The 23,736-nt window shown below is 43.8% G+C and overlaps 1 protein-coding gene across 1 annotated transcript in view; it reads left to right on the top strand.

Annotated features, from left to right (window-relative positions):
• ADAMTSL3 (ADAMTS like 3) overlaps positions 1 to 23,736 on the top strand; it is a 308,922-nt gene that overhangs the window by 263,579 nt on the left and 21,607 nt on the right. The window contains 4 exon segments of the mRNA XM_038420609.2: positions 162 to 288; positions 20,756 to 20,938; positions 21,636 to 21,755; positions 23,101 to 23,313. Of these exon segments, the coding sequence (XP_038276537.1) occupies positions 162 to 288; positions 20,756 to 20,938; positions 21,636 to 21,755; positions 23,101 to 23,313 (643 nt within the window).

Here is a 23,736-nt window from a genome sequence, read left to right on the forward strand (position 1 = left end):
TCAACTAAAGCCACCACAGCCATGAGCCAAGATAGCTGATCCACCCTACTATCTGTATGTTTCTTTTCAAACTTAATTCTGCTTAAATGATCATTTTAAATACAAGATCTATAAAGCACATAAAACTTAAAATATAATTCCTTTCTTTTTCTTTTGAAGAGGCTCCTGTCATTTTGTCCCCTGGAATAAATGTCACAAATCTGGAAGTTAGTAATCTCTCTGTAACTGTTGGAGGTGTGATAGTGGGAAGAATTGGAGCAAACATTACTATTGACTGTCCTGTGACAGGTAAGCAAGAACACCATTGGAGTTCCCTGTAGTGTTGGAATAAGAAGCTCACCTGGAGTCTCGAAAAAAAGTTACTGATAGCAGCAGAACATTATTCCTTTTTACTAGGCATGTCAACCTTGGTCACTCTATTTCATCTCTCTCTATTTCTTTTCTCGAGACAGACAGACAGAGACACACACACACAGTCTCTCTCGCTCTGAAAATTCCTTTTTCTATGAAATGGTCTATGATCCAGCACAGTATTTAAGGACCACAAAACTGATGCCCATCTTAGGTACTGGCTCCACAGCCAGCTGAGTTGCGCATCAGAAAATTTGCTGCACCCTTGTAGTCTCTTGCCCTCGTAGGAAATGCTCATGTGTCTCGGCCATATAGAACTGCAAATAAAATCTCCAGTCTCACCTTCACAGAACGTTGAACTTGATGGTAAAATAAGTTTGTCTATTACAACTAGCATTTTGCAGCTGCAGGAAAGAGACAAAGAGGATGAGGCTCATTAGATGCCAAGTCACAAAAGTCTATAGAGCTTCTTTAGGTCAACACCTCTGGAGCAGCACTTATAGTGAGTAGAAACTACATATATTAAGTAATTCTGTGTCTCATCTTATTTTCTTGATCTCAGTTTGTGCAGGCAAGGTAGATATTTTACCTGTTAATCTCTTCATCACTGTGCTTTAAACTGATCACCTTAAAAGTTAATTCACCGTAACAATAGTACCCTGCCAATTATTTTCATAAAATATGCATCAACATTTGGTGTCTTGTTTAATCAAGAACATGAATTTGGAAATAATCAGAGTTACAACTAATTGAAAATAAATTGTTAGACAAGTCAGTGTGCCATTTCCATTTTTATTGTTTTTGGGAAACTGTATTTGCAGTTGTCCAGAAGAAAGATGTTGATATTAGACCAAAATAATGATAGAAATATATGAACATGAAAGTTCTACAAATAGCTTTAAATAATGGTGGTGCCAGACAGACGGATATTGGGCCATGTGGCCCCACTATTCACTGTTCATATCAAAGCTATTGCTTTGGGGAAGTAATATTTTCCAGCTATACTTTGGCAACTCTTTGTACCACTGACCTGCATCTCAGATTCAGCAGAATTTAAGTCACACTGTTAGTATTAATTTTGTTAATTCCTAACAAAATTTAGTAATCTAAATATCAATTAATATTCACACATAGGACTTTTAATTTCCACACACTTTGGAGTTGTGTCGGTTAGTGGGGCAGGCTTTAGTTATGCTAAAACTGACACCACTGTTGACTTAAAAATGATTTATTTTATTGCTTTATTTCCTGTAATTGCTGAGGAAGTAGAAGTTATTATTTGTGAATTAGAAATGTAGCTTGCATTTTTTAAAACTTCCATCAAACTAAGAGCAGAAAAATGAACTTAGAAAATGAGGTAAGGACACATTAATCAAAAATAGTGCACCACTGAATTGCTCCAAGAGTAGAGAGTTAAATGGCCTTATTAATCTGTTTTATTAAGAGAGGGGAACAAACTTGCCAGAGTTTGCTTTGTAGCAAAAATGAGAACTTTTGTTAAGACTATTAGTAACACATTGTTTACAGATTTCTTCAAACCCTGGTGAAAATGCAGGACACTTTAGGATTGATCTCTGAAAAAGTGCACTGGAAACGAATTGACTATGTCTCTGTACTCTAGAAGGCAGTGGTTCTCAAACTGTGATCTGTGGACCACCAGTGGTCCACGAGCTCCATTCAGGTGGTCCATGGATACTTCCCTCTGAGGTGCACGCCTAGGCGGCCGCACACAAGAAAATAAAAGACCACCCACCTAATGAGTGGAGCCGCGCAGGCGTAGCTCCACTAATTAGGTGCCTGGACCCTGCAGAAGATGCACATGTAAGGTGAGGTGGTGGCCTTGGGGGGAATAGGGGGTACATGGGAGGGGGCAGTGGGGTGAGAAGAGGTGGTGGGGGGAATTTGGGACCTGCAGGGCTGCGGCAACCAGAAAAAGAGATGACTTTCCCCAGCTCCAGGGCTGTGGCTGCTGGAGAGAGATGGCCCTCCTTCCCAGCCTCAGCTCTGTGGCGGGGGAGACACCCCTCGCTTCCCAGCCCCAGCTTGGGGGCTGCCGCAGCCAGGGGGAGAGGGCACAATAGAAAGGCTACTGATATTAAAAGATGAGTTGTGTGCTTTTATTTATAGAACAAACAATGTTTATTTATTAAGGTTTTTTTATTTATATAGCGCTTTTATCCAAAGCACTTTACAATAGTTAGCTAACGGTACAGACAACATTTGGAAAGATCATTAAGCGGTCTGCAGAGACCCTCAGCAATTTTCAAGCGGTCCCCGAAAAAAAAATGTGAGAACCACTGCTATAAGGACAGCATATTTAAAACCAGATCCTCTAGACACTTATGCATATGCATAACTTTGCTTATGTAAGTAGAGCTGTAAAGGGGCTAGGCCGGGGCTCAACCCTCTTCGGGGCAGCGGGAAGCCACACCGGCTCGCTACACACCGTTGACTTTGGGGGGACTTTATCCGGCCACCGGAGTCTCCCTCAGCACCCCTTGCAGTAACTGGAATGAGCACCGTAGGCCCGGGCCCTGGGTCAGGGCGGGGCCCCAAATAGTCAGTAGGTCAGGCCCTCGGACAGGGGCTGAGCAAATAGCCCAATGTTAGCAGGCCAGGCCCTGGGTCAGGGCGGGGCAACAAACAGTCAATAGCTCAGGCCCTCATAGAATCATAGAATCATAGAATATCAGGGTTGGAAGGGACCCCAGAAGGTCATCTAGTCCAACCCCTGCTCAAAGCAGGACCAAGTCCCAGTTAAATCATCCCAGCCAGGGCTTTGTCGAGCCTGACCTTAAAAACCTCTAAGGAAGGAGATTCTACCACCTCCCTAGGTAACGCATTCCAGTGTTTCACCCTCTTAGTGAAAAAGTTTTCCTAATATCCAATCTAAACCTCCCCATTGCAACTTGAGACCATTACTCCTCGTTCTGTCATCTGCTACCATTGAGAACAGTCTAGAGCCATCCTCTTTGAAACCCCCTTTCAGGTAGTTGAAAGCAGCTATCAATCCCCCTCATTCTTCTCTTTCTGCAGACTAAACAATCCCAGCTCCCTCAGCCTCTCCTCATAAGTCATGTGCTCTAGACCCCTAATCATTTTTGTTGCCCTTCGTTGTACTCTTTCCAATTTATCCACATCCTTCCTGTAGTGTGGGGCCCAAAACTGGACACAGTACTCCAGATGAGGCCTCACCAGTGTCGAATAGAGGGGAACGATCACGTCCCTCGATCTGCTCGCTATGCCCCTACTTATACATCCCAAAATGCCATTGGCCTTCTTGGCAACAAGGGCACACTGCTGACTCATATCCAGCTTCTCGTCCACTGTCACCCTAGGTCCTTTTCCGCAGAACTGCTGCCGAGCCATTCGGTCCCTAGTCTGTAGCGGTGCATTGGATTCTTCCATCCTAAGTGCAGGACCCTGCACTTATCCTTATTGAACCTCATTAGATTTCTTTTGGCCCAATCCTCCAATTTGTCTAGGTCCTTCTGTATCCTATCCCTCCCCTCCAGCGTATCACCACTCCTCCCAGTTTAGTATCATCCGCAAATTTGCTGAGAGTGCAATCCACACCATCCTCCAGATCATTTATGAAGATATTGAACAAAACGGGCCCCAGGACCGACCCCTGGGGCACTCCACTTGACACCGGCTGCCAACTAGACATGGAGCCATTGATCACTACCCGTTGAACCACTCCACTGCGTCCCAGCCCGGAGCCCTAGCAGCGGCAAATGACCCGCTGCTGGGTCAGTGGGGATCCTGACCGCAACACACTGACATGGGCTCTGGCAGAGTTACAGCCAGACTAGGGCCAGCTGTCCCCGGGCTACTTCCTAAGTCCCTCTTCTGGTACCTGGATCACGGCGGTGTTCTCGGGGGGTCCAGCACCATGGGTCCTCAGGGTAGTGGACAAGCGGTGGGCCCGGCAACTCCCTGGAGCGCGGGCGAGGGGCAGGCCCGGCAACTCCCTGGAGCGGGGCGCGGGGCAGGCCCGGAAACTCCCCTGGAGAGCGGGCGCGGGGCAGGCCCGGAAACTCCCCTGGAGAGCGGGCGCGGGGCAGGCCCGGAAACTCCCCTGGAGAGCGGGCGGGGCAGCCCGGCAACTCCCTGGAGCGGGCGCGGGGCAGGCCCAGCAACTCCCCTGGAGAGCGGCGCGGGGCAGGCCCGGCAACTCCCCTGGAGAGCGGGCGCGGGGCAGGCCCGGCAACTCCCCTGGAGAGGGGCGGGCAGGCCCGGCAACTCCCCTGGAGAGCGGGCGTGGGGCAGGCCCGGAAACTCCCTGGAGAGGGGCGCGGGGCAGGCCCGGCAATTCCCCTGGAAAGTGGGCGGGGCAAGCCCGGCAACTCCCCTGGAGAGCGGGCGGGGGGCAGGCCCGGAAACTCCCTGGAGAGCGGGCGGGGGGCAGGCCCGGAAACTCCCCTGGAGAGCGGGGGGGGCAGGCCGGAAACTCCCCCGGAGAGCGGGCGCGGGGCAGGCCCGGAAACTCCCCCGGAGAGCGGCGCGGGGCAGGCCCGGAAACTCCCCTGGAGAGTGGGCACGGGGCAGGCCCGGCTATTCCCCTGGAGAGCGGGCGCGGGGGCAGGCCCGGCAACTCCTCTACTCTCCCCCTGACTTGACGCGGGCGCGGGGCAGGCCCGGGCAACTCCCCGGAGCGCGGGGCGCGGGACAGGCCCGGCAAATCCCCTGGAGAGCGGGCGCGGGCAAGCACCGGCAACTCACCTGGAGCGCGGGGCGCGGGGCAGGCCCGGCAACCTCCCCTAGGAGCTTTGGGCGCATGGCAGGTCCCCGGCAACTCCCCTGTAGCGCCTGGGCGGCGGGGCAGGCCCGGCATTCCCCTGGAGCGCAGGCCGCGGGGCAGGGCCCGGCAATGTCCCCTGGCAGCCAGGGCGCGGGGCAGGCCCGGCAACTCCCCAGGAGCTTGGGCGCAGGGCAGGCCCGGCAAACTCCCTGGGAGCGCCGGGCGCGGGGCAGGCCCTGCCAGGGCCAGGCCAGTCTGGCATGGACCTGGGGACACAGGGTTTTCCAGTCGCGGGCTAGGCTGACTATGTCTGGCCTCCCCAGTGGCTGGTCCTCTAGTGAGCTCTGAGGGGGGGCCCCCCCTTTATACTTCCAGCTTGCGCCTTTCTACTTCCGGGTCGCCACTTGTCCCTCTGAGGGTTGGGCTCAGAGCTTCATGGCTCCGCCCTCTCTGATGTCTGGAGAGGCTCAACCCTCTCCGGGGTAGCAGGGAGCCACACTGTCTCGCTACAAGTCCCCATGTGAATTACATCATGTGCTTAAAGTTGAGCATGCTCTAAGTGCTATGTTGAATAGGGGCCTAGCTGAGGAATAAGCAATTTTTGGCTAAAATTGCAGTTTCCAAACTGCTTAGTCCATATATGTAGGAAAAGGAAATAGTGTACTATGTTATGTTATTGGCCCCATCTTTCATATCCCATTTGTGAATGGTTCAGCTGACGCTCATGTAGTAAATAAAGCATATCCAATACTTTTGATAAAACCATGGCTTTGCTTTTCATGTAGAATCTTCATAGTTTCTTGATTGCAAGTGGACTGCCATCCAGGAGACCTGGGTTCCATTCCTGATTCTGCCATTGACTTGCTGTGTAACTAACTTGTGTCTGAGTTACTTCACCTGCAAACTGGAGATGTCGATATATTCCCATATTTGCAAAGTGATTTTGAGACTTTAGGATGAAAAGTGATAAGCACATGTTGTTGTTGTTACTTTTGTATTTATTTATTTATTCATCCCTTAGGAAATTCATTTGAAGGAGTATCCAACATATGTGATATCAAATATAGATCTGTAGGATTTATGGGTTTATACATTCTTTCTCCTCATCATCTGTACCTACAGATAATACTGATTAGAAGGTAGGCTTCTTCCTTTAGTATCCAGGAGACCCTGATTAGACCTGGAGGTGTTTTTCCCTCACTATCCTTTCTCGTAAGTAGGCAAAAAGAAGGATACAGCTGCAATGTCTAACTTCTTTTCTGTGAATGACAGCCTGCCTGTTTTTGCATATTAAGTATTACCAGACAAGGCTCAGGTAATGCTGAGGTGTGCTCAGCAAGGCCCTGTCCTGCAGACCTTATTCATGCAGCTGTCCCATTGATGTTGAGTGACTGTGGTTGCTTGTGGGCCATTTAGATGCTTGCCATGCCACAAAAAAGGATGTATGTAGAGAGGACCACAAGGTGTCTGTGTGTGTGCACCATGGCATATTTTATGTAGTGCCATTTCTTGGCAGAATTTTTAAATGTCTATGCAATTTCTTGGCTTTGGTGTTTTTAAAGTTGAACCAAATTCTACTTTCAGTTACAGCTGTGCAATCCAGGGGTTTCTCTCTGGGAAATTCTTTACATACTGTACTTTTGCATTCTGTGTCTCACTGTACACACACTTCCTTCTCTCTTGCCATGTGGATGTGCATGTAGCAATTTTCTTACTGCAACATAGAGAAAATATTAGTTATGGATCCGTACAAAAATGACACCTTAGTGGTTCATTCAACAGAACACTGTACCACAGTGCAGAATTTCTGGGACTAGGAGCAGCCTGCCACACAAACTGGCAGAGAGTATGCTGAGAGCTGCAGATGTGAGGTTTGGGGGAAGGATGAACTTTCTTGCATCCCCTAGTGGCCAGCTTGTGGCTGTACAGTATACTCTGTAATTGAATTACTCTTGACCAACAAGCCTACAAAAATAATGCCTCTGAACAGAATGCTTTGGGATGCTAGGTTTATTAGAATGTGTTACATGGAGCAATTTAAGTATCCATTAACATCATCAAACAAAAAGGTTTAATATTATGTAATATGTGCCACATATTTTTCCTGTCTCACTGTTTCATTAATTTGATTTTCTCTCTCTCCAAAAGACTTTTTCTCATGCTCTAATCATCAGTTTCAAATTACAAAAATGGAGATATATCGTGTAAAGCATATACTCTAATAAGTAACAGACCATCATGGCAAGGGCTAAGAAAGTTATTTCTACTGATTTGCTGAAACTAAGAGTATAGATTTCTATTTTCCTTTCAATTTATAATAAAAATATTTTCTCACTAATTGTAATAAACTCACTTTTATAGGTCTCACACCACGTATGTTAGGAGATATTTATAGAATTCTGGAGAGATTTATATTCTGCTGTTATAGCCAGCTACTTTTCAATCAAACATATATGGTGTAAATATCAATAGCACTTGCTCCAAATTGCTCTTGGATAACATTTATTGTATTTGCAGAAAGGATCTTTTGTGATTATTACACAAAATAAACTAAACCTGTCAGACTCTATTTATTCTAAAAGGCTAAAAGTTCTAAGCTGAAGTAAAATGGGGAGTGGGAAATGGACAAACTGTGCATCATGTGCCACCTTCTGGTGAGAAAATAGAAAGGAAAACTGCTTAGTATTAAGTGGTATAGATTACACACATTTTATTGCACCTCTGAATTTATTTCGTATTGGAAGCTTCTCAGAGTAGGGGACCGTATTTTAATCCATATTTTGTATAGCGCTGAACGTACTTTTGCTGCTCTACATATAGTAATATACAGTTAAAATCCATTAATGATACAAACATTATTGAAACATATTGAACCTCTGTGTTAGCTTGTTAGAAGTTCTCATTTACACACATTAAACAAATACGAACCAGTTATATACCATGAGTATCAGATAAGCAATTTTACACAATTGAAATCGTTGCAGATGAAGCCAACACTTTGATCTTCCATCTGTCGTTTTCATTTACCTACACTATTCTAAATGTGCCTTTTATGTTGTCATTCTATCCTTTATATTTTATTTTTCACTTCAGAAAAATCGGAGCGGGGGATGAGAAGGCTATAACAGTAAAATCTCTGGATTTATGAATCATTCATATTGTTTAGCTTCCTTTTTGTGCTTCTAAATGCAAATTAATAGTGGGTTTCAAAAGTCTGTCGAGGGAAGCACTATAGTATTTTGTAAAAGTATTAAATATAGTAGTAGGAATACAGGACAAAATGTTCCCAATTCCTAATTAGCTTAATGAAGGGAAAGTGTCTTAATGTTATCTCTCTGTCCTTTATATGGACTGATTGTAAAAAGTTACCTGTTCACATTGTTTGTTTTTTTCTTTTTTGTGTCCCCTCCACCACCTCATTTGCCTCAACTCCCTTCAGCAGACAACACACTCCAGTCAAGGAATCTTTCTGGCATGTTTCTCTTTCCCAAATCTTTATATTTACTTCCCTTTGTGACTATAGATATATTGGTCATTAGTGATTAAGAATCAGACTAGCCTCTCCTACTGAAAAATCCACTGGAGGGCACAAGGGAATGAAAAGTCGGTGAGATTTTTACATGGAGATTGCAGTAATTATTCTGCAGTAGGAGTGGGAGGGGTCTGGGAAGGGAAATTCCCCTCCACCACTAGCACTACCTCCACAAAGAATGGCTAAGAGTTACAAACCCAGAACACACAGATCCCCAGAAATCTGCCTGGATCTTGGTGGATGCCCAGATAGTCCATTTGGCTTTATGCTGACTTCTGGACACCTGTGGCTCACCAGTCCCCTCCATTTCCTGTGGACAGGATGCCTCCTGCGACCATTGCCACTGGAGCCTCCCTAAAAGGGGGCCTGGGGAAATTATTCCATACCATTGAGGGGTTCTCCATCCTGAGACTGCATTACCTTTTTAAGACAAAAGAAACATGAATTGAGGCAATGTTAATCTTGGTCAGGGAGGAGGCCTGGTGAGGAACAATTACACTTTAGAAACTAAAGGCCATTGATGTGGACACAAAGGCAAAATGAGGCCAGACAAATGCATGAAATGAAGCGGCAACCTGCAACTTTTATTAAACTTTAACTCGGGAGGGGCGCTACTTGCCTGTCACCAATATTTTCTGATACCAGTCATTTAACTGGTTCCAGTGTGTGGATTACAGGGCTTCTTACCATATAACCTGTAACTGGTGCCAGGTTTACAGGGCTCCTAAACATATAACCTATAATGTGGGATGGCTCCCCTCAGCCTACCCACAGGACCCAGCTGTCCCTTAATCCTAGCATCCTTCCCTGTGCAAGGGGGACAGAGAGTGCAGCAGTGGGGACCTTGGCCTGTGAAGGCCGCAGGGTCTCACTCTTTCACATGAGCCCAAGGTCCATCACTGAAATTTTAGGTATTTTATCTCTGGGAACCATTCATTTTATACTCTTAACCGCACTGGAAACCGTCCGCAAGTTGCGATGAATAAACAACACTACTTTAGTACCTCAGTTAGGCACTAAGCACGTTCCTACTTAACCCATAGTGGCTTGTAGGTGCTGCAAGGAAGGCAAAAAACATCCCTGGTCCTTTGCCATTTGCCCCAGAGAAGAGAAAATTCCTATTGATTCCCTAATCACACAATTGGCTCAACCCATAGCATCTGTCAGGCCGGGTTCCCATTCCTAGTTTAGGTGGGTAGGGTGAGCTGCTGGAACGGAGCTGAAAGAAGCTCCACATGACCGCTTCACTGGGCTGAATCCTGAGGCCAGGAGAATGCTGGTCCATCAGCACCCCTGTCTTCCAGCTGGCCAGTTGTTGCCAGAGACTCCCAGAGGAAGGAGCTATGTATTGACTCTTGGCAAGTGTCTTCCTTCCTAGCTACGGAGATTCTCACCCTTTCACCACATGCACCAACAATTTTCCCTACACATTGATGCATGTGGGTGGCATTTTTCCCTGTAGTTTTTGCTCCGGCAAAACTCTCTGAAGTCAAGGGTATGTTGCAGGATTGCAGTGTTCGGTTCCACCAAAATCTTTGTCAGTGGGATTACTTGCACTAGCAGCTCACAGGTGTAGAAGCAAGATAATCCAACAATTGTCTGAATTACTGTTGCTGTGATTACTTTCATTTGTAGGGACACAGTAAAAAATTATGAATTCTTATATTGTCCTTTAGAAATAGGTCATGATTTTCAAAAATAATGCTAGACTCCTAAATCAATATTTAGGTGTCTGAATAAGTGACCTGACTTAAAAGCTGAGCACTAAGCAGCCCCCATTGACTTCAGAGGGAGCTAATGAGAACTTAGCACTTTTGAAAGTGAGTCTACTTATTTGGATGCCTAAATAGGGATTTAGAGCCTTATTTTAGGCTCCTATTTTTAAAAATCTTGGCCTTAAATTTCAGTAGATGGAGCAGAGATTGAGTTCTCCTTTAGTGGCAGCTAGAGAACTAAAGGGCGGACCAGATTCTGCTCCTTCTGAAGTCAGTGTTAGCTTGCAGTGAACTTCAGTAGAATTAATTAATGGGTCCATAGAAGGTTTGTGACCCAGCATTGCTCACTATGAGATAATTCAGATAGTACAGAAGGATTTAAGTCACTTCTGCTAGAGAGAAGAATTTTTGAAATGAGCTCAAAAAGTTTATCAGAAATAAAAGTTTGACTGCTATAGATATGTTTGTAGGATAAGCAATATTCAGGTGACTTTCATGGAGTAAGTTACTGAGACATAGTATTTTCCTCTTAAAGAAGACATGCTAGCTTAGCTTCTTAAGTTAAGTAAACTTTTGGAAAAAGAAAGTGTTCAGCAATAAGTGATTTGTGCCAGCACAATTCTGCCTTGCTCTTGAATGGGAAATACAGGATACTTTATGAGACTCTACATGGCTGGGAGAAAAAATTCTTAAGAAATATCTAATGTTTTAGAGTAACCATTTAGTAGGCCAAGATTTTTATAGCGTGCAATAATTCATAGGGCTTTCAAGGTTGGAGGAAATTTGTTTTTGAACACTGAATATTTTAAGGATACCCTATAGTGCAGACTTTTTTTAAAATGCTTGTTTCACAGTCCCTCCAGAGCTGAAATATTTTTCCATAATATTTGCTGTTCCAAAGCCACTCATTGTAGGAAATAACTTTCTTTTTCCTCCATGGAACATTGAGTGTTTTAGAGCTGCTCTGGTGCTGGTGGAAAGTAACCTCTATTTGATGTCAGAGAAATAGATTAAACTTTAAAATTGGTTTTATAGCTCCTAAGGTCTATAGCACACAGTTTTGACATCAGAGGGTTTAGATCCATTGCAGGATTAAAATTCTGATTTTTAGAGTTGTAAAGATTATTTTAAAACCTAATCAGGCCCCCGTTCAGGAAAGCATCTCTGTTCAGGAAGGGCAGTAATGCACACGCTGAACTTTTAGCATGTGCTTAATTACTTTCCCTAATAGGGATGGATTTAATGATGTGTTTACGTGGTTTCTTCAATTGAAGCCATAGGGTATGATGACAAAACTCCCATTGACTTCAGTGGGAACTGGATTGTGCCCAGAGTTTCAGAACCTTATGATTGTTTGGGGAAGGTTAGACACCTATGGGTTTGTTCCTCAGTTGCACTGATCCCAGGGAGGGTGACTGCTATCTTTCTGCCTCCCTTAATTCTTGGTTTATCTGGCAGTCAAACCTGCCCTCAGCATAAGTTAAAGCTGTCACAGGGCCATGGATTCAAAAAGATAGCAGAATAGCCTGGGGTAGCATCGGTGGTGACTCAGGTTAGCTGCACAAATATGTACCAACGGGTCCAGGCAAGTTTGCACTCAGGTGGCTAACCTGAGCTGCCACCCATGCTACTCCCAGCTGCATGGCTATTTTTAGCATGCTAGCTTGAGCAGAACTAGCACATCTGTCTGTTCGAGCTGCAAAGCACGGATCCATCTGTAGTGCAGACATACCTTACACTAAGGACACTTTACACCAGAGATGAGTAAACTACGGCCCGCAGGCCACTTCTGGCCCATGGCACCATCCTGCCCAGCCCCTGAGCTTCCGGCCAGGGAAGCTAGTCCCCTGCCCCTCCTCTGCTGGCACCCATCTGTCGCCGCTGCGTGGGCAACGCTCTGGCCCGCCGCTCCTATTGGGCAGCGTGGGGCTGTGAGCTCCTGCTGCTCTGAACAGCATGGTAAGAGGGTTGGGAGTGGGGGGGTTGGGTAAGGGGGCAGAGGGTCCCAGGGGGCAGTCAGGGAGCGGGGGCGGTTGGATGGGGTGGAGATTCTGGGGGGGCAGTCAGGGGACAGGGAACAGGGAGGGTTGGGAGTGGAGTCCCGGGGGGCCTGTCAGGGGGAGGGGGTATTGATAGGGGTTGGAGGGGTGGTCAGGGGACAGGGAGCAGGGGGGTGGGATCCCGGGGGGCATGTAGGGGCAGGGGGTCCCAGGAGAGGGCAGTCAGGGGACGAGGAGCAGAGGGCAGTTCGATAGGGGGTGGGATTCCTGGGGGGGCTGTCAGGAGGCGGGGGTGTGGATAGGGGTCGGGGCAGTCAGGGGACAGGGAGCAGGGGGGGCTGGATGGGTTAGGGGTTCTGAGGGGGGCAGTCAAGGGGTGGAAAGTGGGAGGGGGCATATAGGGGACTGGGGCCAGGCTGTTTGGGGAGGCACAGCCTTCCCTACCTGGCCCTCCATACAGTTTTGCAACCCCGATGTGGCCCTCAGGCCAAAAAGTTTGCCCACCCCTGCTTTACACCATTCTGGGAATGTAAAGAGGCCCTAAACGGGAGTAAATATAATTTATGCTTTTTTAAAGGCCCAGTTAATGACCCTTTGTGAATATGAGAATCAGATCCACAAGGTGAAATTCACTCCTGTGCAGAGGGCTAGGTACCACTTAAGTCCTACTTAACCAAATAGGGTTATATAACATTTTGGCTTCTGTTCAGTTTGTCACTGCTAAGAGGGAAAACCTCCACATAGTCCTATTACTAGTTTGGCAAAGAAACCTTCTTAATATTTATAATAACTTTTAAAGCTTCTTTACATGAGCTTCTAAAGGGTAAAACACAAGCCTTAACTATTCTTTCTAGGAAAGGCAGCTCTTGATTTCTGTGCCATGTTGTGTACCACATCCTGAGTATGTGAACAATCCTCTGGGCAGCTGATTCAGTGCTTCTTAAAGTAGTACTGTAAGAGCCCTGTCACGGGAGGAATGGGAGAAATCAGTATGCATTGCCCAGCTGTTCACAAAACCTGATGATAGTTCGTTCGTGTCATAAATATAAAGGGAAGGGTAAACACCTTTAAAATCCCTCCTGGCCAGAGGAAAAATCCTGTCACCTGTAAGGGGTTAAGAAGCTAGGATAACCTCGCTGGCACCTGACCACAATGACCAATGAGGAGACAAGATACTTTCAAAGCTGGAGGGAGGGAGAAACAAAGGCTTTCTCTGTCTGTGTGATGCTTTTGCCCGGGACAGATCAGGAATGGAGTCTTAGAATTTAGTAAGTAATCTAGCTAAATATGCGTTAGATTATGATTTCTTTAAATGGCTCAGGAAATAGGCTGTGTTGAATAGAATGGATATTCCTGTCTTTGTGTCTTTCTTGTAACTTAAGGTTTTGCCTAGAGGGATTCTCTGTTTTGAATCTAATTACCCTGTAAGGTATTTACCATCCTGATTTTACAGAGGTGATTCTTTTTACCTTTTCTTATATTAAAATTCATCTTGTAAGAAATTGAATGCTTTTTTCATTGTTCTTAAGATCCAAGGGTTTGGGTCTGTGGTCACCTATGCAAATTGGTGAGGATTTTTATCAAGCCTTCCTGAGGCAGGGGGGTGCAAGGTTTTGGTGAGGATTTTGCGGGGAAAGACGTTTCCAAACAAAGCTTTCTCAAAAATAAACCTGGTGACACGTTTGGTGGTGGCAGTGGAAGTCCAAGGGCAAAGGGTAAAACAGTTTGTACCTTGGGGAAGTTTTAACCTAAGCTGGTAAAAGTAAGCTTAGGAGGTTTTCATGCAGGTCCCCACATCTGTACCCTAGAGTTCAGAGTGGGGAAGGAACCGTGACATGGTGGCAGCGAGGTTATCCTACTTCTTAACCCTTTACAAGTGAAAGGATTTTTCCTCTGGACAGGAGGGATTTTAAAGGTGTTTACCCTTCCCTTTATATTTATGACAGTCCGTTATGCAGCATAAAAACAAAAATAAAAGTAATATCTCAACGCATTAGTATTAAATATGGGGTAGTTTTTGAAGTCAAATTAGAGGGAAGCTACATAATGAAAGGCTAATCAACAAAAGTGTAAAAATGAGGTTTGAATTAGCTCTGGCACTGTGTGTAATCTTGAGAGAAAGGATTGTATTTAAGGCACTGTTGAATGTAGGCTACGTGCAAAAGGTAAATGCACTTCTAAAAACAGTTTTTCGAGAGAATTTTCCAAAAGTCAAAGTTTCTACTGATAGGAATTTGAGAAATCACAGTGTGTGCAAGAACTCAGTGTCTTGAGTGAGAGGCAGGGCAGAAATAGATCTGTCACTGGAACCATGAACATACAGATAAACTGAAGGGCTACAAAACAGCTTACAATGTGCATGCTTCCTTACCCAAGAGCAAAGAGTGGCCAGGGGACACTATGAGAAAGTAAAGGAGCAGTTCAAAGGGTTGCTTTATATTTTTCTCTTGTTTCTTTAATCCATTTGTAGGATGCATATCTCCAGACCTGAAAGCATCATACAATAAAAACCAATTTCTGGACAGATTGCTTCATGTCTCTGGATACACATCTCATAAGGCACAGCCTGGAAAGCTTTATGCCATCTTTATGCTTCCCAGATTCTGGGCTGCACCAAGGAATGGAGTATGAGGCTGCTCTAATTTACAGCAACCTGACTTTGCAGCCTATGGGCTGCTCTGAATGGTGGAGCACAGCAGCATACACTGGCCCTGCACTGCCCTGCCCTGCTCCATGTCCTCTATGGCCTCTGGTCACCATCAGAATAGTATGACAGAGACATAGCAGGATTTGAAAACTAGAGCCTAGGCTCCAGCCTGAGCCCAGAAGCCTACATAGCAATGAAACAGTCCCACAGCCTGAGCCCTGTGAGCCCGAGTTGGCTGGCACAGGCCAGCCTCGGGTTTTTCTTTGCTGTGTAGTTATACCTTAAGGCAGTGATTCTCAACCTATTTACAACTGTAGGCTGCGTATGCAGCTTGCTATGTGTTATTGTGGGCCACATCCACACAGTATATCAGCTACCTGTATGGCCCTGAGGATGTAAGTTGAAAGAATAGTAAATATGGCAGGCGACCAGCTTGGCTTAATGGTGAAATCCTAGCGGATCTTAAACATAAAAAAGAAGCTTACAAGAAGTGGAAGGTTGGACATATGACCAGGGAAGAGTATAAAAATATTGCTCGGGCATGTAGGAAAGATATCAGGAGGGCCAAATCGCACCTGGAGCTGCAGCTAGCAAGAGATGTCAAGAGTAACAAGAAGGGTTTCTTCAGGTATGTTGGCAACAAGAAGAAAGCCAAGGAAAGTGTGGGCCCCTTACTGAATGAGGGAGGCAAGCTAGTGACAGAGGATGTGGAAAAAGCTAATGTACTCAATGCTTTTTTTGCTTCTGTTTTCACTAACAAGGTCAGCTCCCAGACTGCTGTGCTGGGCAACACAAAATGGGGAAGAGATGGCCAGCCCTCTGTAGAGATAGAGGTGGTTAGGGACTATTTAGAAAAGCTGGACGTGCACAAGTCCATGGGGCCGGACGAATTGCATCCGAGAGTGCTGAAGGAATTGGCGGCTGTGATTGCAGAGCCCTTGGCCATTATCTTTGAAAACTCGTGGCGAACGGGGGAAGTCCCGGATGACTGGAAAAAGGCTAATGTAGTGCCCATCTTTAAAAAAGGGAAGAAGGAGGATCCTGGGAACTACAGGCCGGTCAGCCTCACCTCAGTCCCTGGAAAAATCATGGAGCAGGTCCTCAAAGAATCAATCCTGAAGCACTTAGAGGAGAGGAAAGTGATCAGGAACAGTCAGCATGGATTCACCAAGGGAAGGTCATGCCTGACTAATCTAATCGCCTTTTATGATGAGATTACTGGTTCTGTGGATGAAGGGAAAGCAGTGGATGTATTGTTTCTTGACTTTAGCAAAGCTTTTGACACGGTCTCCCACAGCATTCTTGTCAGCAAGTTAAGGAAGTATGGGCTGGATGAATGCACTATAAGGTGGGTAGAAAGCTGGCTAGATTGTCGGGCTCAACGGGTAGTGATCAATGGCTCCATGTCTAGTTGGCAGCCGGTGTCAAGTGGAGTGCCCCAGGGGTCGGTCCTGGGGCCCGTTTTGTTCAATATCTTCATAAATGATCTGGAGGATGGTGTGGATTGCACTCTCAGCAAATTTGCGGATGATACTAAACTGGGAGGAGTGGTAGATACGCTGGAGGGGAGGGATAGGATACAGAAGGACCTAGACAAATTGGAGGATTGGGCCAAAAGAAATCTAATGAGGTTCAATAAGGATAAGTGCAGGGTCCTGCACTTAGGATGGAAGAATCCAATGCACCGCTACAGACTAGGGACCGAATGGCTCGGCAGCAGTTCTGCGGAAAAGGACCTAGGGGTGACAGTGGACGAGAAGCTGGATATGAGTCAGCAGTGTGCCCTTGTTGCCAAGAAGGCCAATGGCATTTTGGGATGTATAAGTAGGGGCATAGCGAGCAGATCGAGGGACGTGATCGTTCCCCTCTATTCGACACTGGTGAGGCCTCATCTGGAGTACTGTGTCCAGTTTTGGGCCCCACACTACAGGAAGGATGTGGATAAATTGGAAAGAGTACAACGAAGGGCAACGAAAATGATTAGGGGTCTAGAGCACATGACTTATGAGGAGAGGCTGAGGGAGCTGGGATTGTTTAGTCTGCAGAAGAGAAGAATGAGGGGGGATTTGATAGCTGCTTTCAACTACCTGAAAGGGGGTTTCAAAGAGGATGGCTCTAGACTGTTCTCAATGGTAGCAGATGACAGAACGAGGAGTAATGGTCTCAAGTTGCAATGGGGGAGGTTTAGATTGGATATTAGGAAAAACTTTTTCACTAAGAGGGTGGTGAAACACTGGAATGCGTTACCTAGGGAGGTGGTAGAATCTCCTTCCTTAGAGGTTTTTAAGGTCAGGCTTGACAAAGCCCTGGCTGGGATGATTTAACTGGGACTTGGTCCTGCTTTGAGCAGGGGGTTGGACTAGATGACCTTCTGGGGTCCCTTCCAACCCTGATATTCTATGATTCTATGATTCTATGATTCTATGTCTCATGGGCCATAGCTGTGTGCTGATTGAGCCACAAACAGCCCATAGGCTGAGAACCACTGCCCTACGGGAATGTCTTTACTGCAGTTAGCTTGGCTGTAATGCAGGTGCTGCCATTCAGTGTTTAAAAGAACAAGAAAGACAGCCCAAGGGCAAATCCAACCACCCTTAACCAAATAGCCCAGTAGCCCTCAGCCCCACTCACAGAAGGATCATTTTTCAGTTAATAAGAAGATTGGGGGAAACGAAAAAAGAATATTAAATGCAAAAACTAGGGGAAGAGCCCCAAAATGGCCTCAAGGAGGCCAACTGAACTAAATGTAATATAAACACATTCTGTATCAGAGGTAAGCTTAATTATTATCAATTTCCAGATAAAAACACAACATACACACAAGTATCGATCAGTAATTTAAGGTAAAATACATTACAGGGATGTTGCAGTTATCTGCAAAGCAAATATTATCATCCCAGGAAATTCAGAGCTAAGGTTAACCTTAAAAGAAATCCAAACATGTTGAGGAAATGAACAGTAAAGGAATTCAAACAACCTCAGCTCTGCACTGTAGTGATACTATGTAATCATGATTTGTGCATAATAGTGTTCATTGTCCCAGATTAGATTATATTTTTAAAGACGTTAGATTTTCTTCATACGTTTTCCCTCATGGTGACATTACGGAGCAGATTTAAGGATAATTGTGCATTTCTATTGGGGGTAAACTGCAAAACAGCCACGTGAAGCTTTGTTTACTCCTTAGCCCCATACTCCTTGTGAGGGGCAGGGTTTGAAAAATCGGTGCTTCAATCTTTATTCACTTGAGGAACTCGGCCCATCTCCCAGCATGGGCAGTACTGCTTGCTAGTCTTCGCTGGGCAGAAATTCACAGAGGCCGATGAAGCAGAAAGAAGGATTATTTACTAATAATTCCAATTGATTTACAAAGTGTGTGTTTGGGATCCGCAAGAAGAGGCAGGACTGTTCTTCAGACTCCTTGTTTATTTTGGAGCCCAGGCCGGGGGAGCTCACTTGCTCCAGTTCAGGCCCTAAAAGTCTTGGATGTTGTGGCTTGGGCTTTGAAATCTACTCCCCTCCCTAGGCTTCAAAGCCCACATCGCAACAAATCCACAGCTAGTTTTAGCACGGTAGCCCAAGCCCCGGCAGCCCAAGTCTGTTAACCTGACTCTGAGACTCGCTGCCACAGGCTACCACTCTCTATGTAGATGTACCCAATGAGGGTTGGAAAGAATGACGCGCAGGGACAGAGTGACCTCAAGGGAGAAACCGTAGGAACAAGACTAGCTTGTAAGAAAGCTTAGATTGTGCTTTGTGGTTTATATTTTATTTAAATTAAGAATACAGATAAAGCTAGGAATTGGGTACATTTTGGACAGTGTGTGTGTGTGTGTCTGTGTGTGTGTGCATGTTGTGTTGAGAGCAATGTCCCATAGGCCTTAGTGAATCAAACAAATAACACTCTCTCTGATTTAAACTGGCCCATTTCAGGCCCATTATTGTCTGAGAAGGATTCATGTTAGCCAGAAAGTTTGGGTTAATTACAAAAAGGACACTTAAAACAGGAGCTCTTCCTAATCCCAGCAGGATTTCTCAAAATGGTGTCAAACTTCTTCTGGAAAAGTTGAAAGATAACTTCAGATTTTGGACACTTGTGCACTCTACAGTCCATAGCTTGTTTTGTGCCATTTTGTTCAGTGATACACAATCTTTTGAACCTAAAAACACTTTTACTAGTTGCTAAATTGTCTAGCTTTAATATCTGATAATGTGGAAGGGTGTTTCTGTCTGGTGGCTTTCTAGACAAATTGGTGTGAGGAACATTTTCCTTCAGTGAAATAGCTGAATCCAAAAAATATATCTGGTTTCTATTAAACTGGAGGAAAAATGTGAGGTGTGCATTGAAAGTACTAAGCCAGTGATTGAATTGTTAAAGTTCTTCTTAAGGGCCATTCCACATCATGAAGACATAATCTGTAAAGCAATACCACACAATGATCTGTGAAGAAAGGGGACTGAATTAGCATTCAATATGGTTAATATTTCCAAATGTCCCACATAATCAGGTAGGTCCACCCATTATAATATCCTTAAATGGCCAGTGATAAATGTTGTTAGGCAAGAAAACACTGCGCAAAAGACAATTTAGCTTCTTCATGCCTGTTTCATGTGCATCATGCTTAGTGCCCCTCTCGGGTTGGCCATTGTGCTAGAAATGACAGAGTGATTCAGTATGATTTCACTGGACCTTTGGGACTTCAGAAGAATGCCCGTGATCCAGCAGCTGGCATGAAGAGCCAGCAACAAAGTGCTTTTAATGTGCTGAAATTAATGGCTTGCAAAATTTCCATTTAAAGGCAAATGTTTGGGGATAGGAGAAACTTTAGAAAGCATCCAGTATTGATAATGCTGTTTGATTGACAAACATCACTCCTTTAAAAGAAAAAAAAATCATAGTTTGACACTTGGGATGTCAAGTATCAGACAAGAGTGAATTCTTGGAAGTTAATGGTTATAATAGGAAAGATGACAGAATTTTAATTAAAAAGCAGCTAGAATACAGTTAGCCTTCTGCAGCACAACAAATAAGAATGTTAATGATTGAGGTTCTATGTCAAACTGTTCCCCTCTCTATCCCTTCACGTGCTGCTGATACAAGTAATCTCTGCAGCTCCTGTTATATGGAACAGCCTTCTTGTATTCTTGGTACCCATCTATTCTCAAATCTCATGTGCAAATATATGTATATTTCGCCCCAGGTGTACACTATGCCTCCTAATTACTCTCTCTTTCTCTGCTTTTGTTTTTAAAATGTTGTAACTTTATTTTATCCTGTGATTTGTTCTGGAATGTAGTTTGTGTAAAGGATGCTATTCAAAATAAGGACCTGATCCTGCAAACCTTTACATGAGTAGTCCTTATTCATGTGAGCAGTCTCATGTCATCCAGTGGGAATAATCACTTGAACATTGATATAGAGCTTAGGCCCTTAAATTGTAATATATTACTTTCTAAGGATTGACAATCATTTGTAAAGCCGTTATGTTAGCATCCCTTGAGTGCTTAACCTTTCATTGCTGCTCTGTGCTGAAATACTACTAGAACAGAGTATTATAAATGAGAACTACCTATTTGAGGATGTTTTGTTGTGAATGCAAAAATGTGCTTATTTTGTTAAAACTGCTGTTGTTTTAGATTGCGCTGTCTGAAAAATGACATTAGAACTCAAGGCACTTAGATACTACAGTGAAGGGCAGCCGTGCAAAAGATAAAACCCAAGATTTATATAAGGTAATCAGCATTTTTATTATTCGCCTTTTTAAGGTGTTCCCCAACCGAAAGTAACGTGGCTTAAGAAGAAAGAATCCCTACGAAACAATTCTTTCTTGCTTTTGAATGGGTCCTTATTTCTGCGGAATGTTTCATTTGAAAATGCAGGAACATATACTTGCACAGCAGCCAGTGCTCTTGGAAAAGCAGTAGCCACATCTGTCCTTTACTTATTTGGTAAGTGTTAAATCATAGTTCATCATTCACAAGCAATGACAAACCATTTTGCTTATAAAGTGTTGTTCTTAGAATGGATAGGGATGTGTTTGGAGAAATATTTAATCCTGTAATTGACATGCGTTATTGACAGATTGACCAAGTTTTTTGCAGTTATTCTGGCATTAATGTGAAAAAAGAAGTTACTATAGTGACAGGCATATAATTCCATCCATATTATGCAACCTCTACCAGGCAGAGCAGATTTTTAAGAGATTTCTTTTTATTATTTTAACAATTTGTCATATTTCCATCAGAAGGAACCAAGAAGTTGACCTGACTCCAATGAGAGGGTTTTAAAAAATTGCTTTATATGAATGTCTGATAATGAAATGATAAATGGCATTGTCATGAGAAACAATAAACAAGGCCAAAGTTTTGGTAAATAAATGGTTTATTACAATGGAAGGATTACAGGGTTGTTTTGTTAAAAGATGAAATTTTGAATGAGGGTCAGTTATAAATGTTACTCTGAAAAGCCTCTAAAAGAAAGAGAGATGGTTTTTGTGTTCCGGTGCATTAATATACAAGATGATGGTCCTAAAGAGTTCCAAAATACTATAATTCTTCCTTTTCATAAATAGAACATTGGATAATTTGATCAAAATCATCCTTGTAAATATCTTTTTATCAAGTATTATAATGCATTGTTTTCCAGAACAAAAGTTTCCAGAGACTAACACTGTATCAACAAAAGGTAGCAGGAGGAAGCGTGTCCTGATGGCATCTGGAATTGGTACAAATACTAGTGTGATACGTGGTGATCTGCTAAGGATAGGTATGTTACCTTGGCTTCATTCTTGTTAGAATTAAAAGTTTTGTTAGTAATAATTTTATTAAAATGGAAAGGACATGATTAGGATGGCCCTATCACAAAGACTAAACCCCTAGAAGTATCTGTTTTTATCTCTTGAGAAACATCTGCAATCAGGGACTGGAGGATGTCCTGAAACTCTGCCTTGTCACCGCATTCTACACTGCCCCAACTGTGGTGCATTGTGATGGAAGAAGCAATGGTGCTGTGTTATAGTCCGCAGTGAATTCTCCAACATTATCATAACTGCTGTTAAAAATTGTACCACCTGACAAAGAAAGGCACTAGTAGTTCAGGACTGATTTTTAAAACTTAAAAATATAGAAACAAAACGGGAGGAGAAACAATAAAGATATAACAGACATATAAGTGATTTTATTTTGTTGGTTCTTAGTTGCTCACAGCCATCTTACTATTTAGTGTAGATCCTGTATGTAAATTTAGCTGTGCCAATATATCATGATTGCATGCTAAACCGATTTATTGTTTTCAGCCAAATTTTGTCATTGTGAGGGGTTCACCACATTCCTGTTGAAATATTGAGGGTTCTTCCAATTTTCCAATGGGTCATGGTCTTTACTTCTGCCTTGGTTTGTCAGAGCCCTGATTTGTTAGCCATCAGGACATGCTATTTGCTCTCCCAGATTTTTACTGAGGCGGGAGAAAGTAAGAAATGATGGAGTCTAATTTTTATATAAGGAATTTTTCAAAAACCGTTTTTAAAATGGTAACTGTGTATCACAGGGTCTATCTAAATGAATCATCACTGGACTGAATAGTGAAGTTTCTCTTTGAGCTGTCCTTGAAAACTGTGAGAGATCGACCTGGACTGTAGACTTGATTTTGAGTTCTCCATCTAAATTAATATGTCTGTTTCCATTCTTGTCTGTTTCTATAAAGTGGTATGCAGCAACGTTTAAGCCACGTTTAAACATGGTTCACAGTCTTGGAGTGAAATCCTGACTCCGTCAAAGTCAATGGGAGTTTTACCATTGACTTAAATGGAGTCAGGGTTTCACCTATGGTTCATAAAGAACATAATAAACTCTCACTTAAAGTGGAGGGAGAATGTAAATTATTGTGGAAAATATACAAAAGAGCCTCCACTTTAGCTTAAGTGGAAGATAGCTCACCTGGGAGCACTTGAGACTAGTTTTGCCTTACCTCAGACTTTTGTAAATTAATACATACCCGTCTTTTTACTTATACTGCGGGAAGCTTCCACACACCGGTGCACAAATAGAAAACACAGATATCACAATATATACATTAAACTTAGAAAAAATACTAAAATTCCATTGATTTCTAGGTTGTCCAGTGCATCCTAATCACAGAAACATGATTCGTTGGTTCTTCAGAAATCGTCCGGTTGAGGAAGTTAAAGACTTGGTATATAGAGCCTTGGTTGGGGGACGTATCCTAGAGGTGAACACTGTGTCTGGTCAATTTGCTGGACAATACAGATGTTGGACTTCAACTAGTGTAAAGCCATTGTCTGTTTGGGTAAATGTCAAGAAGGAAGGTTTGTTGAAAGTTCTATGACAAATTCTTACTTTTTAATAATATTTCTCCCTAATGTTTTGAGAATTTTATTGCTCTATTGCTTATTTTTATATATAAAGTATTAAGCCCCCAGTTCTGTAAACACTAATGTTTATACTCAACTTTATCTATGTGAGTAGTCCCATTTCAATCAATTAAAGTTAAGCAGGTACATACATGTTTGCAGGATCAAGGCCTTGAATTTGATGTGAATGCTCGTTTTATTAATTTATTTTATAATATGTCATCAAAAAGCTAAGATAATACTGATCAATTCAGTGACTTGATATGTTACACAGATATTAAATCAGGCCAATCATACACAAACTTCTGCTTCAACAGGCCATATATATTATCATCTTGATAGTACTATCTAACTAGCAAAATAGTCTTTGGGATAAAG

Source organism: Dermochelys coriacea, chromosome 10, assembly GCF_009764565.3.
Source record: "Dermochelys coriacea isolate rDerCor1 chromosome 10, rDerCor1.pri.v4, whole genome shotgun sequence".
NCBI lineage: Eukaryota > Metazoa > Chordata > Testudines > Dermochelyidae > Dermochelys > Dermochelys coriacea.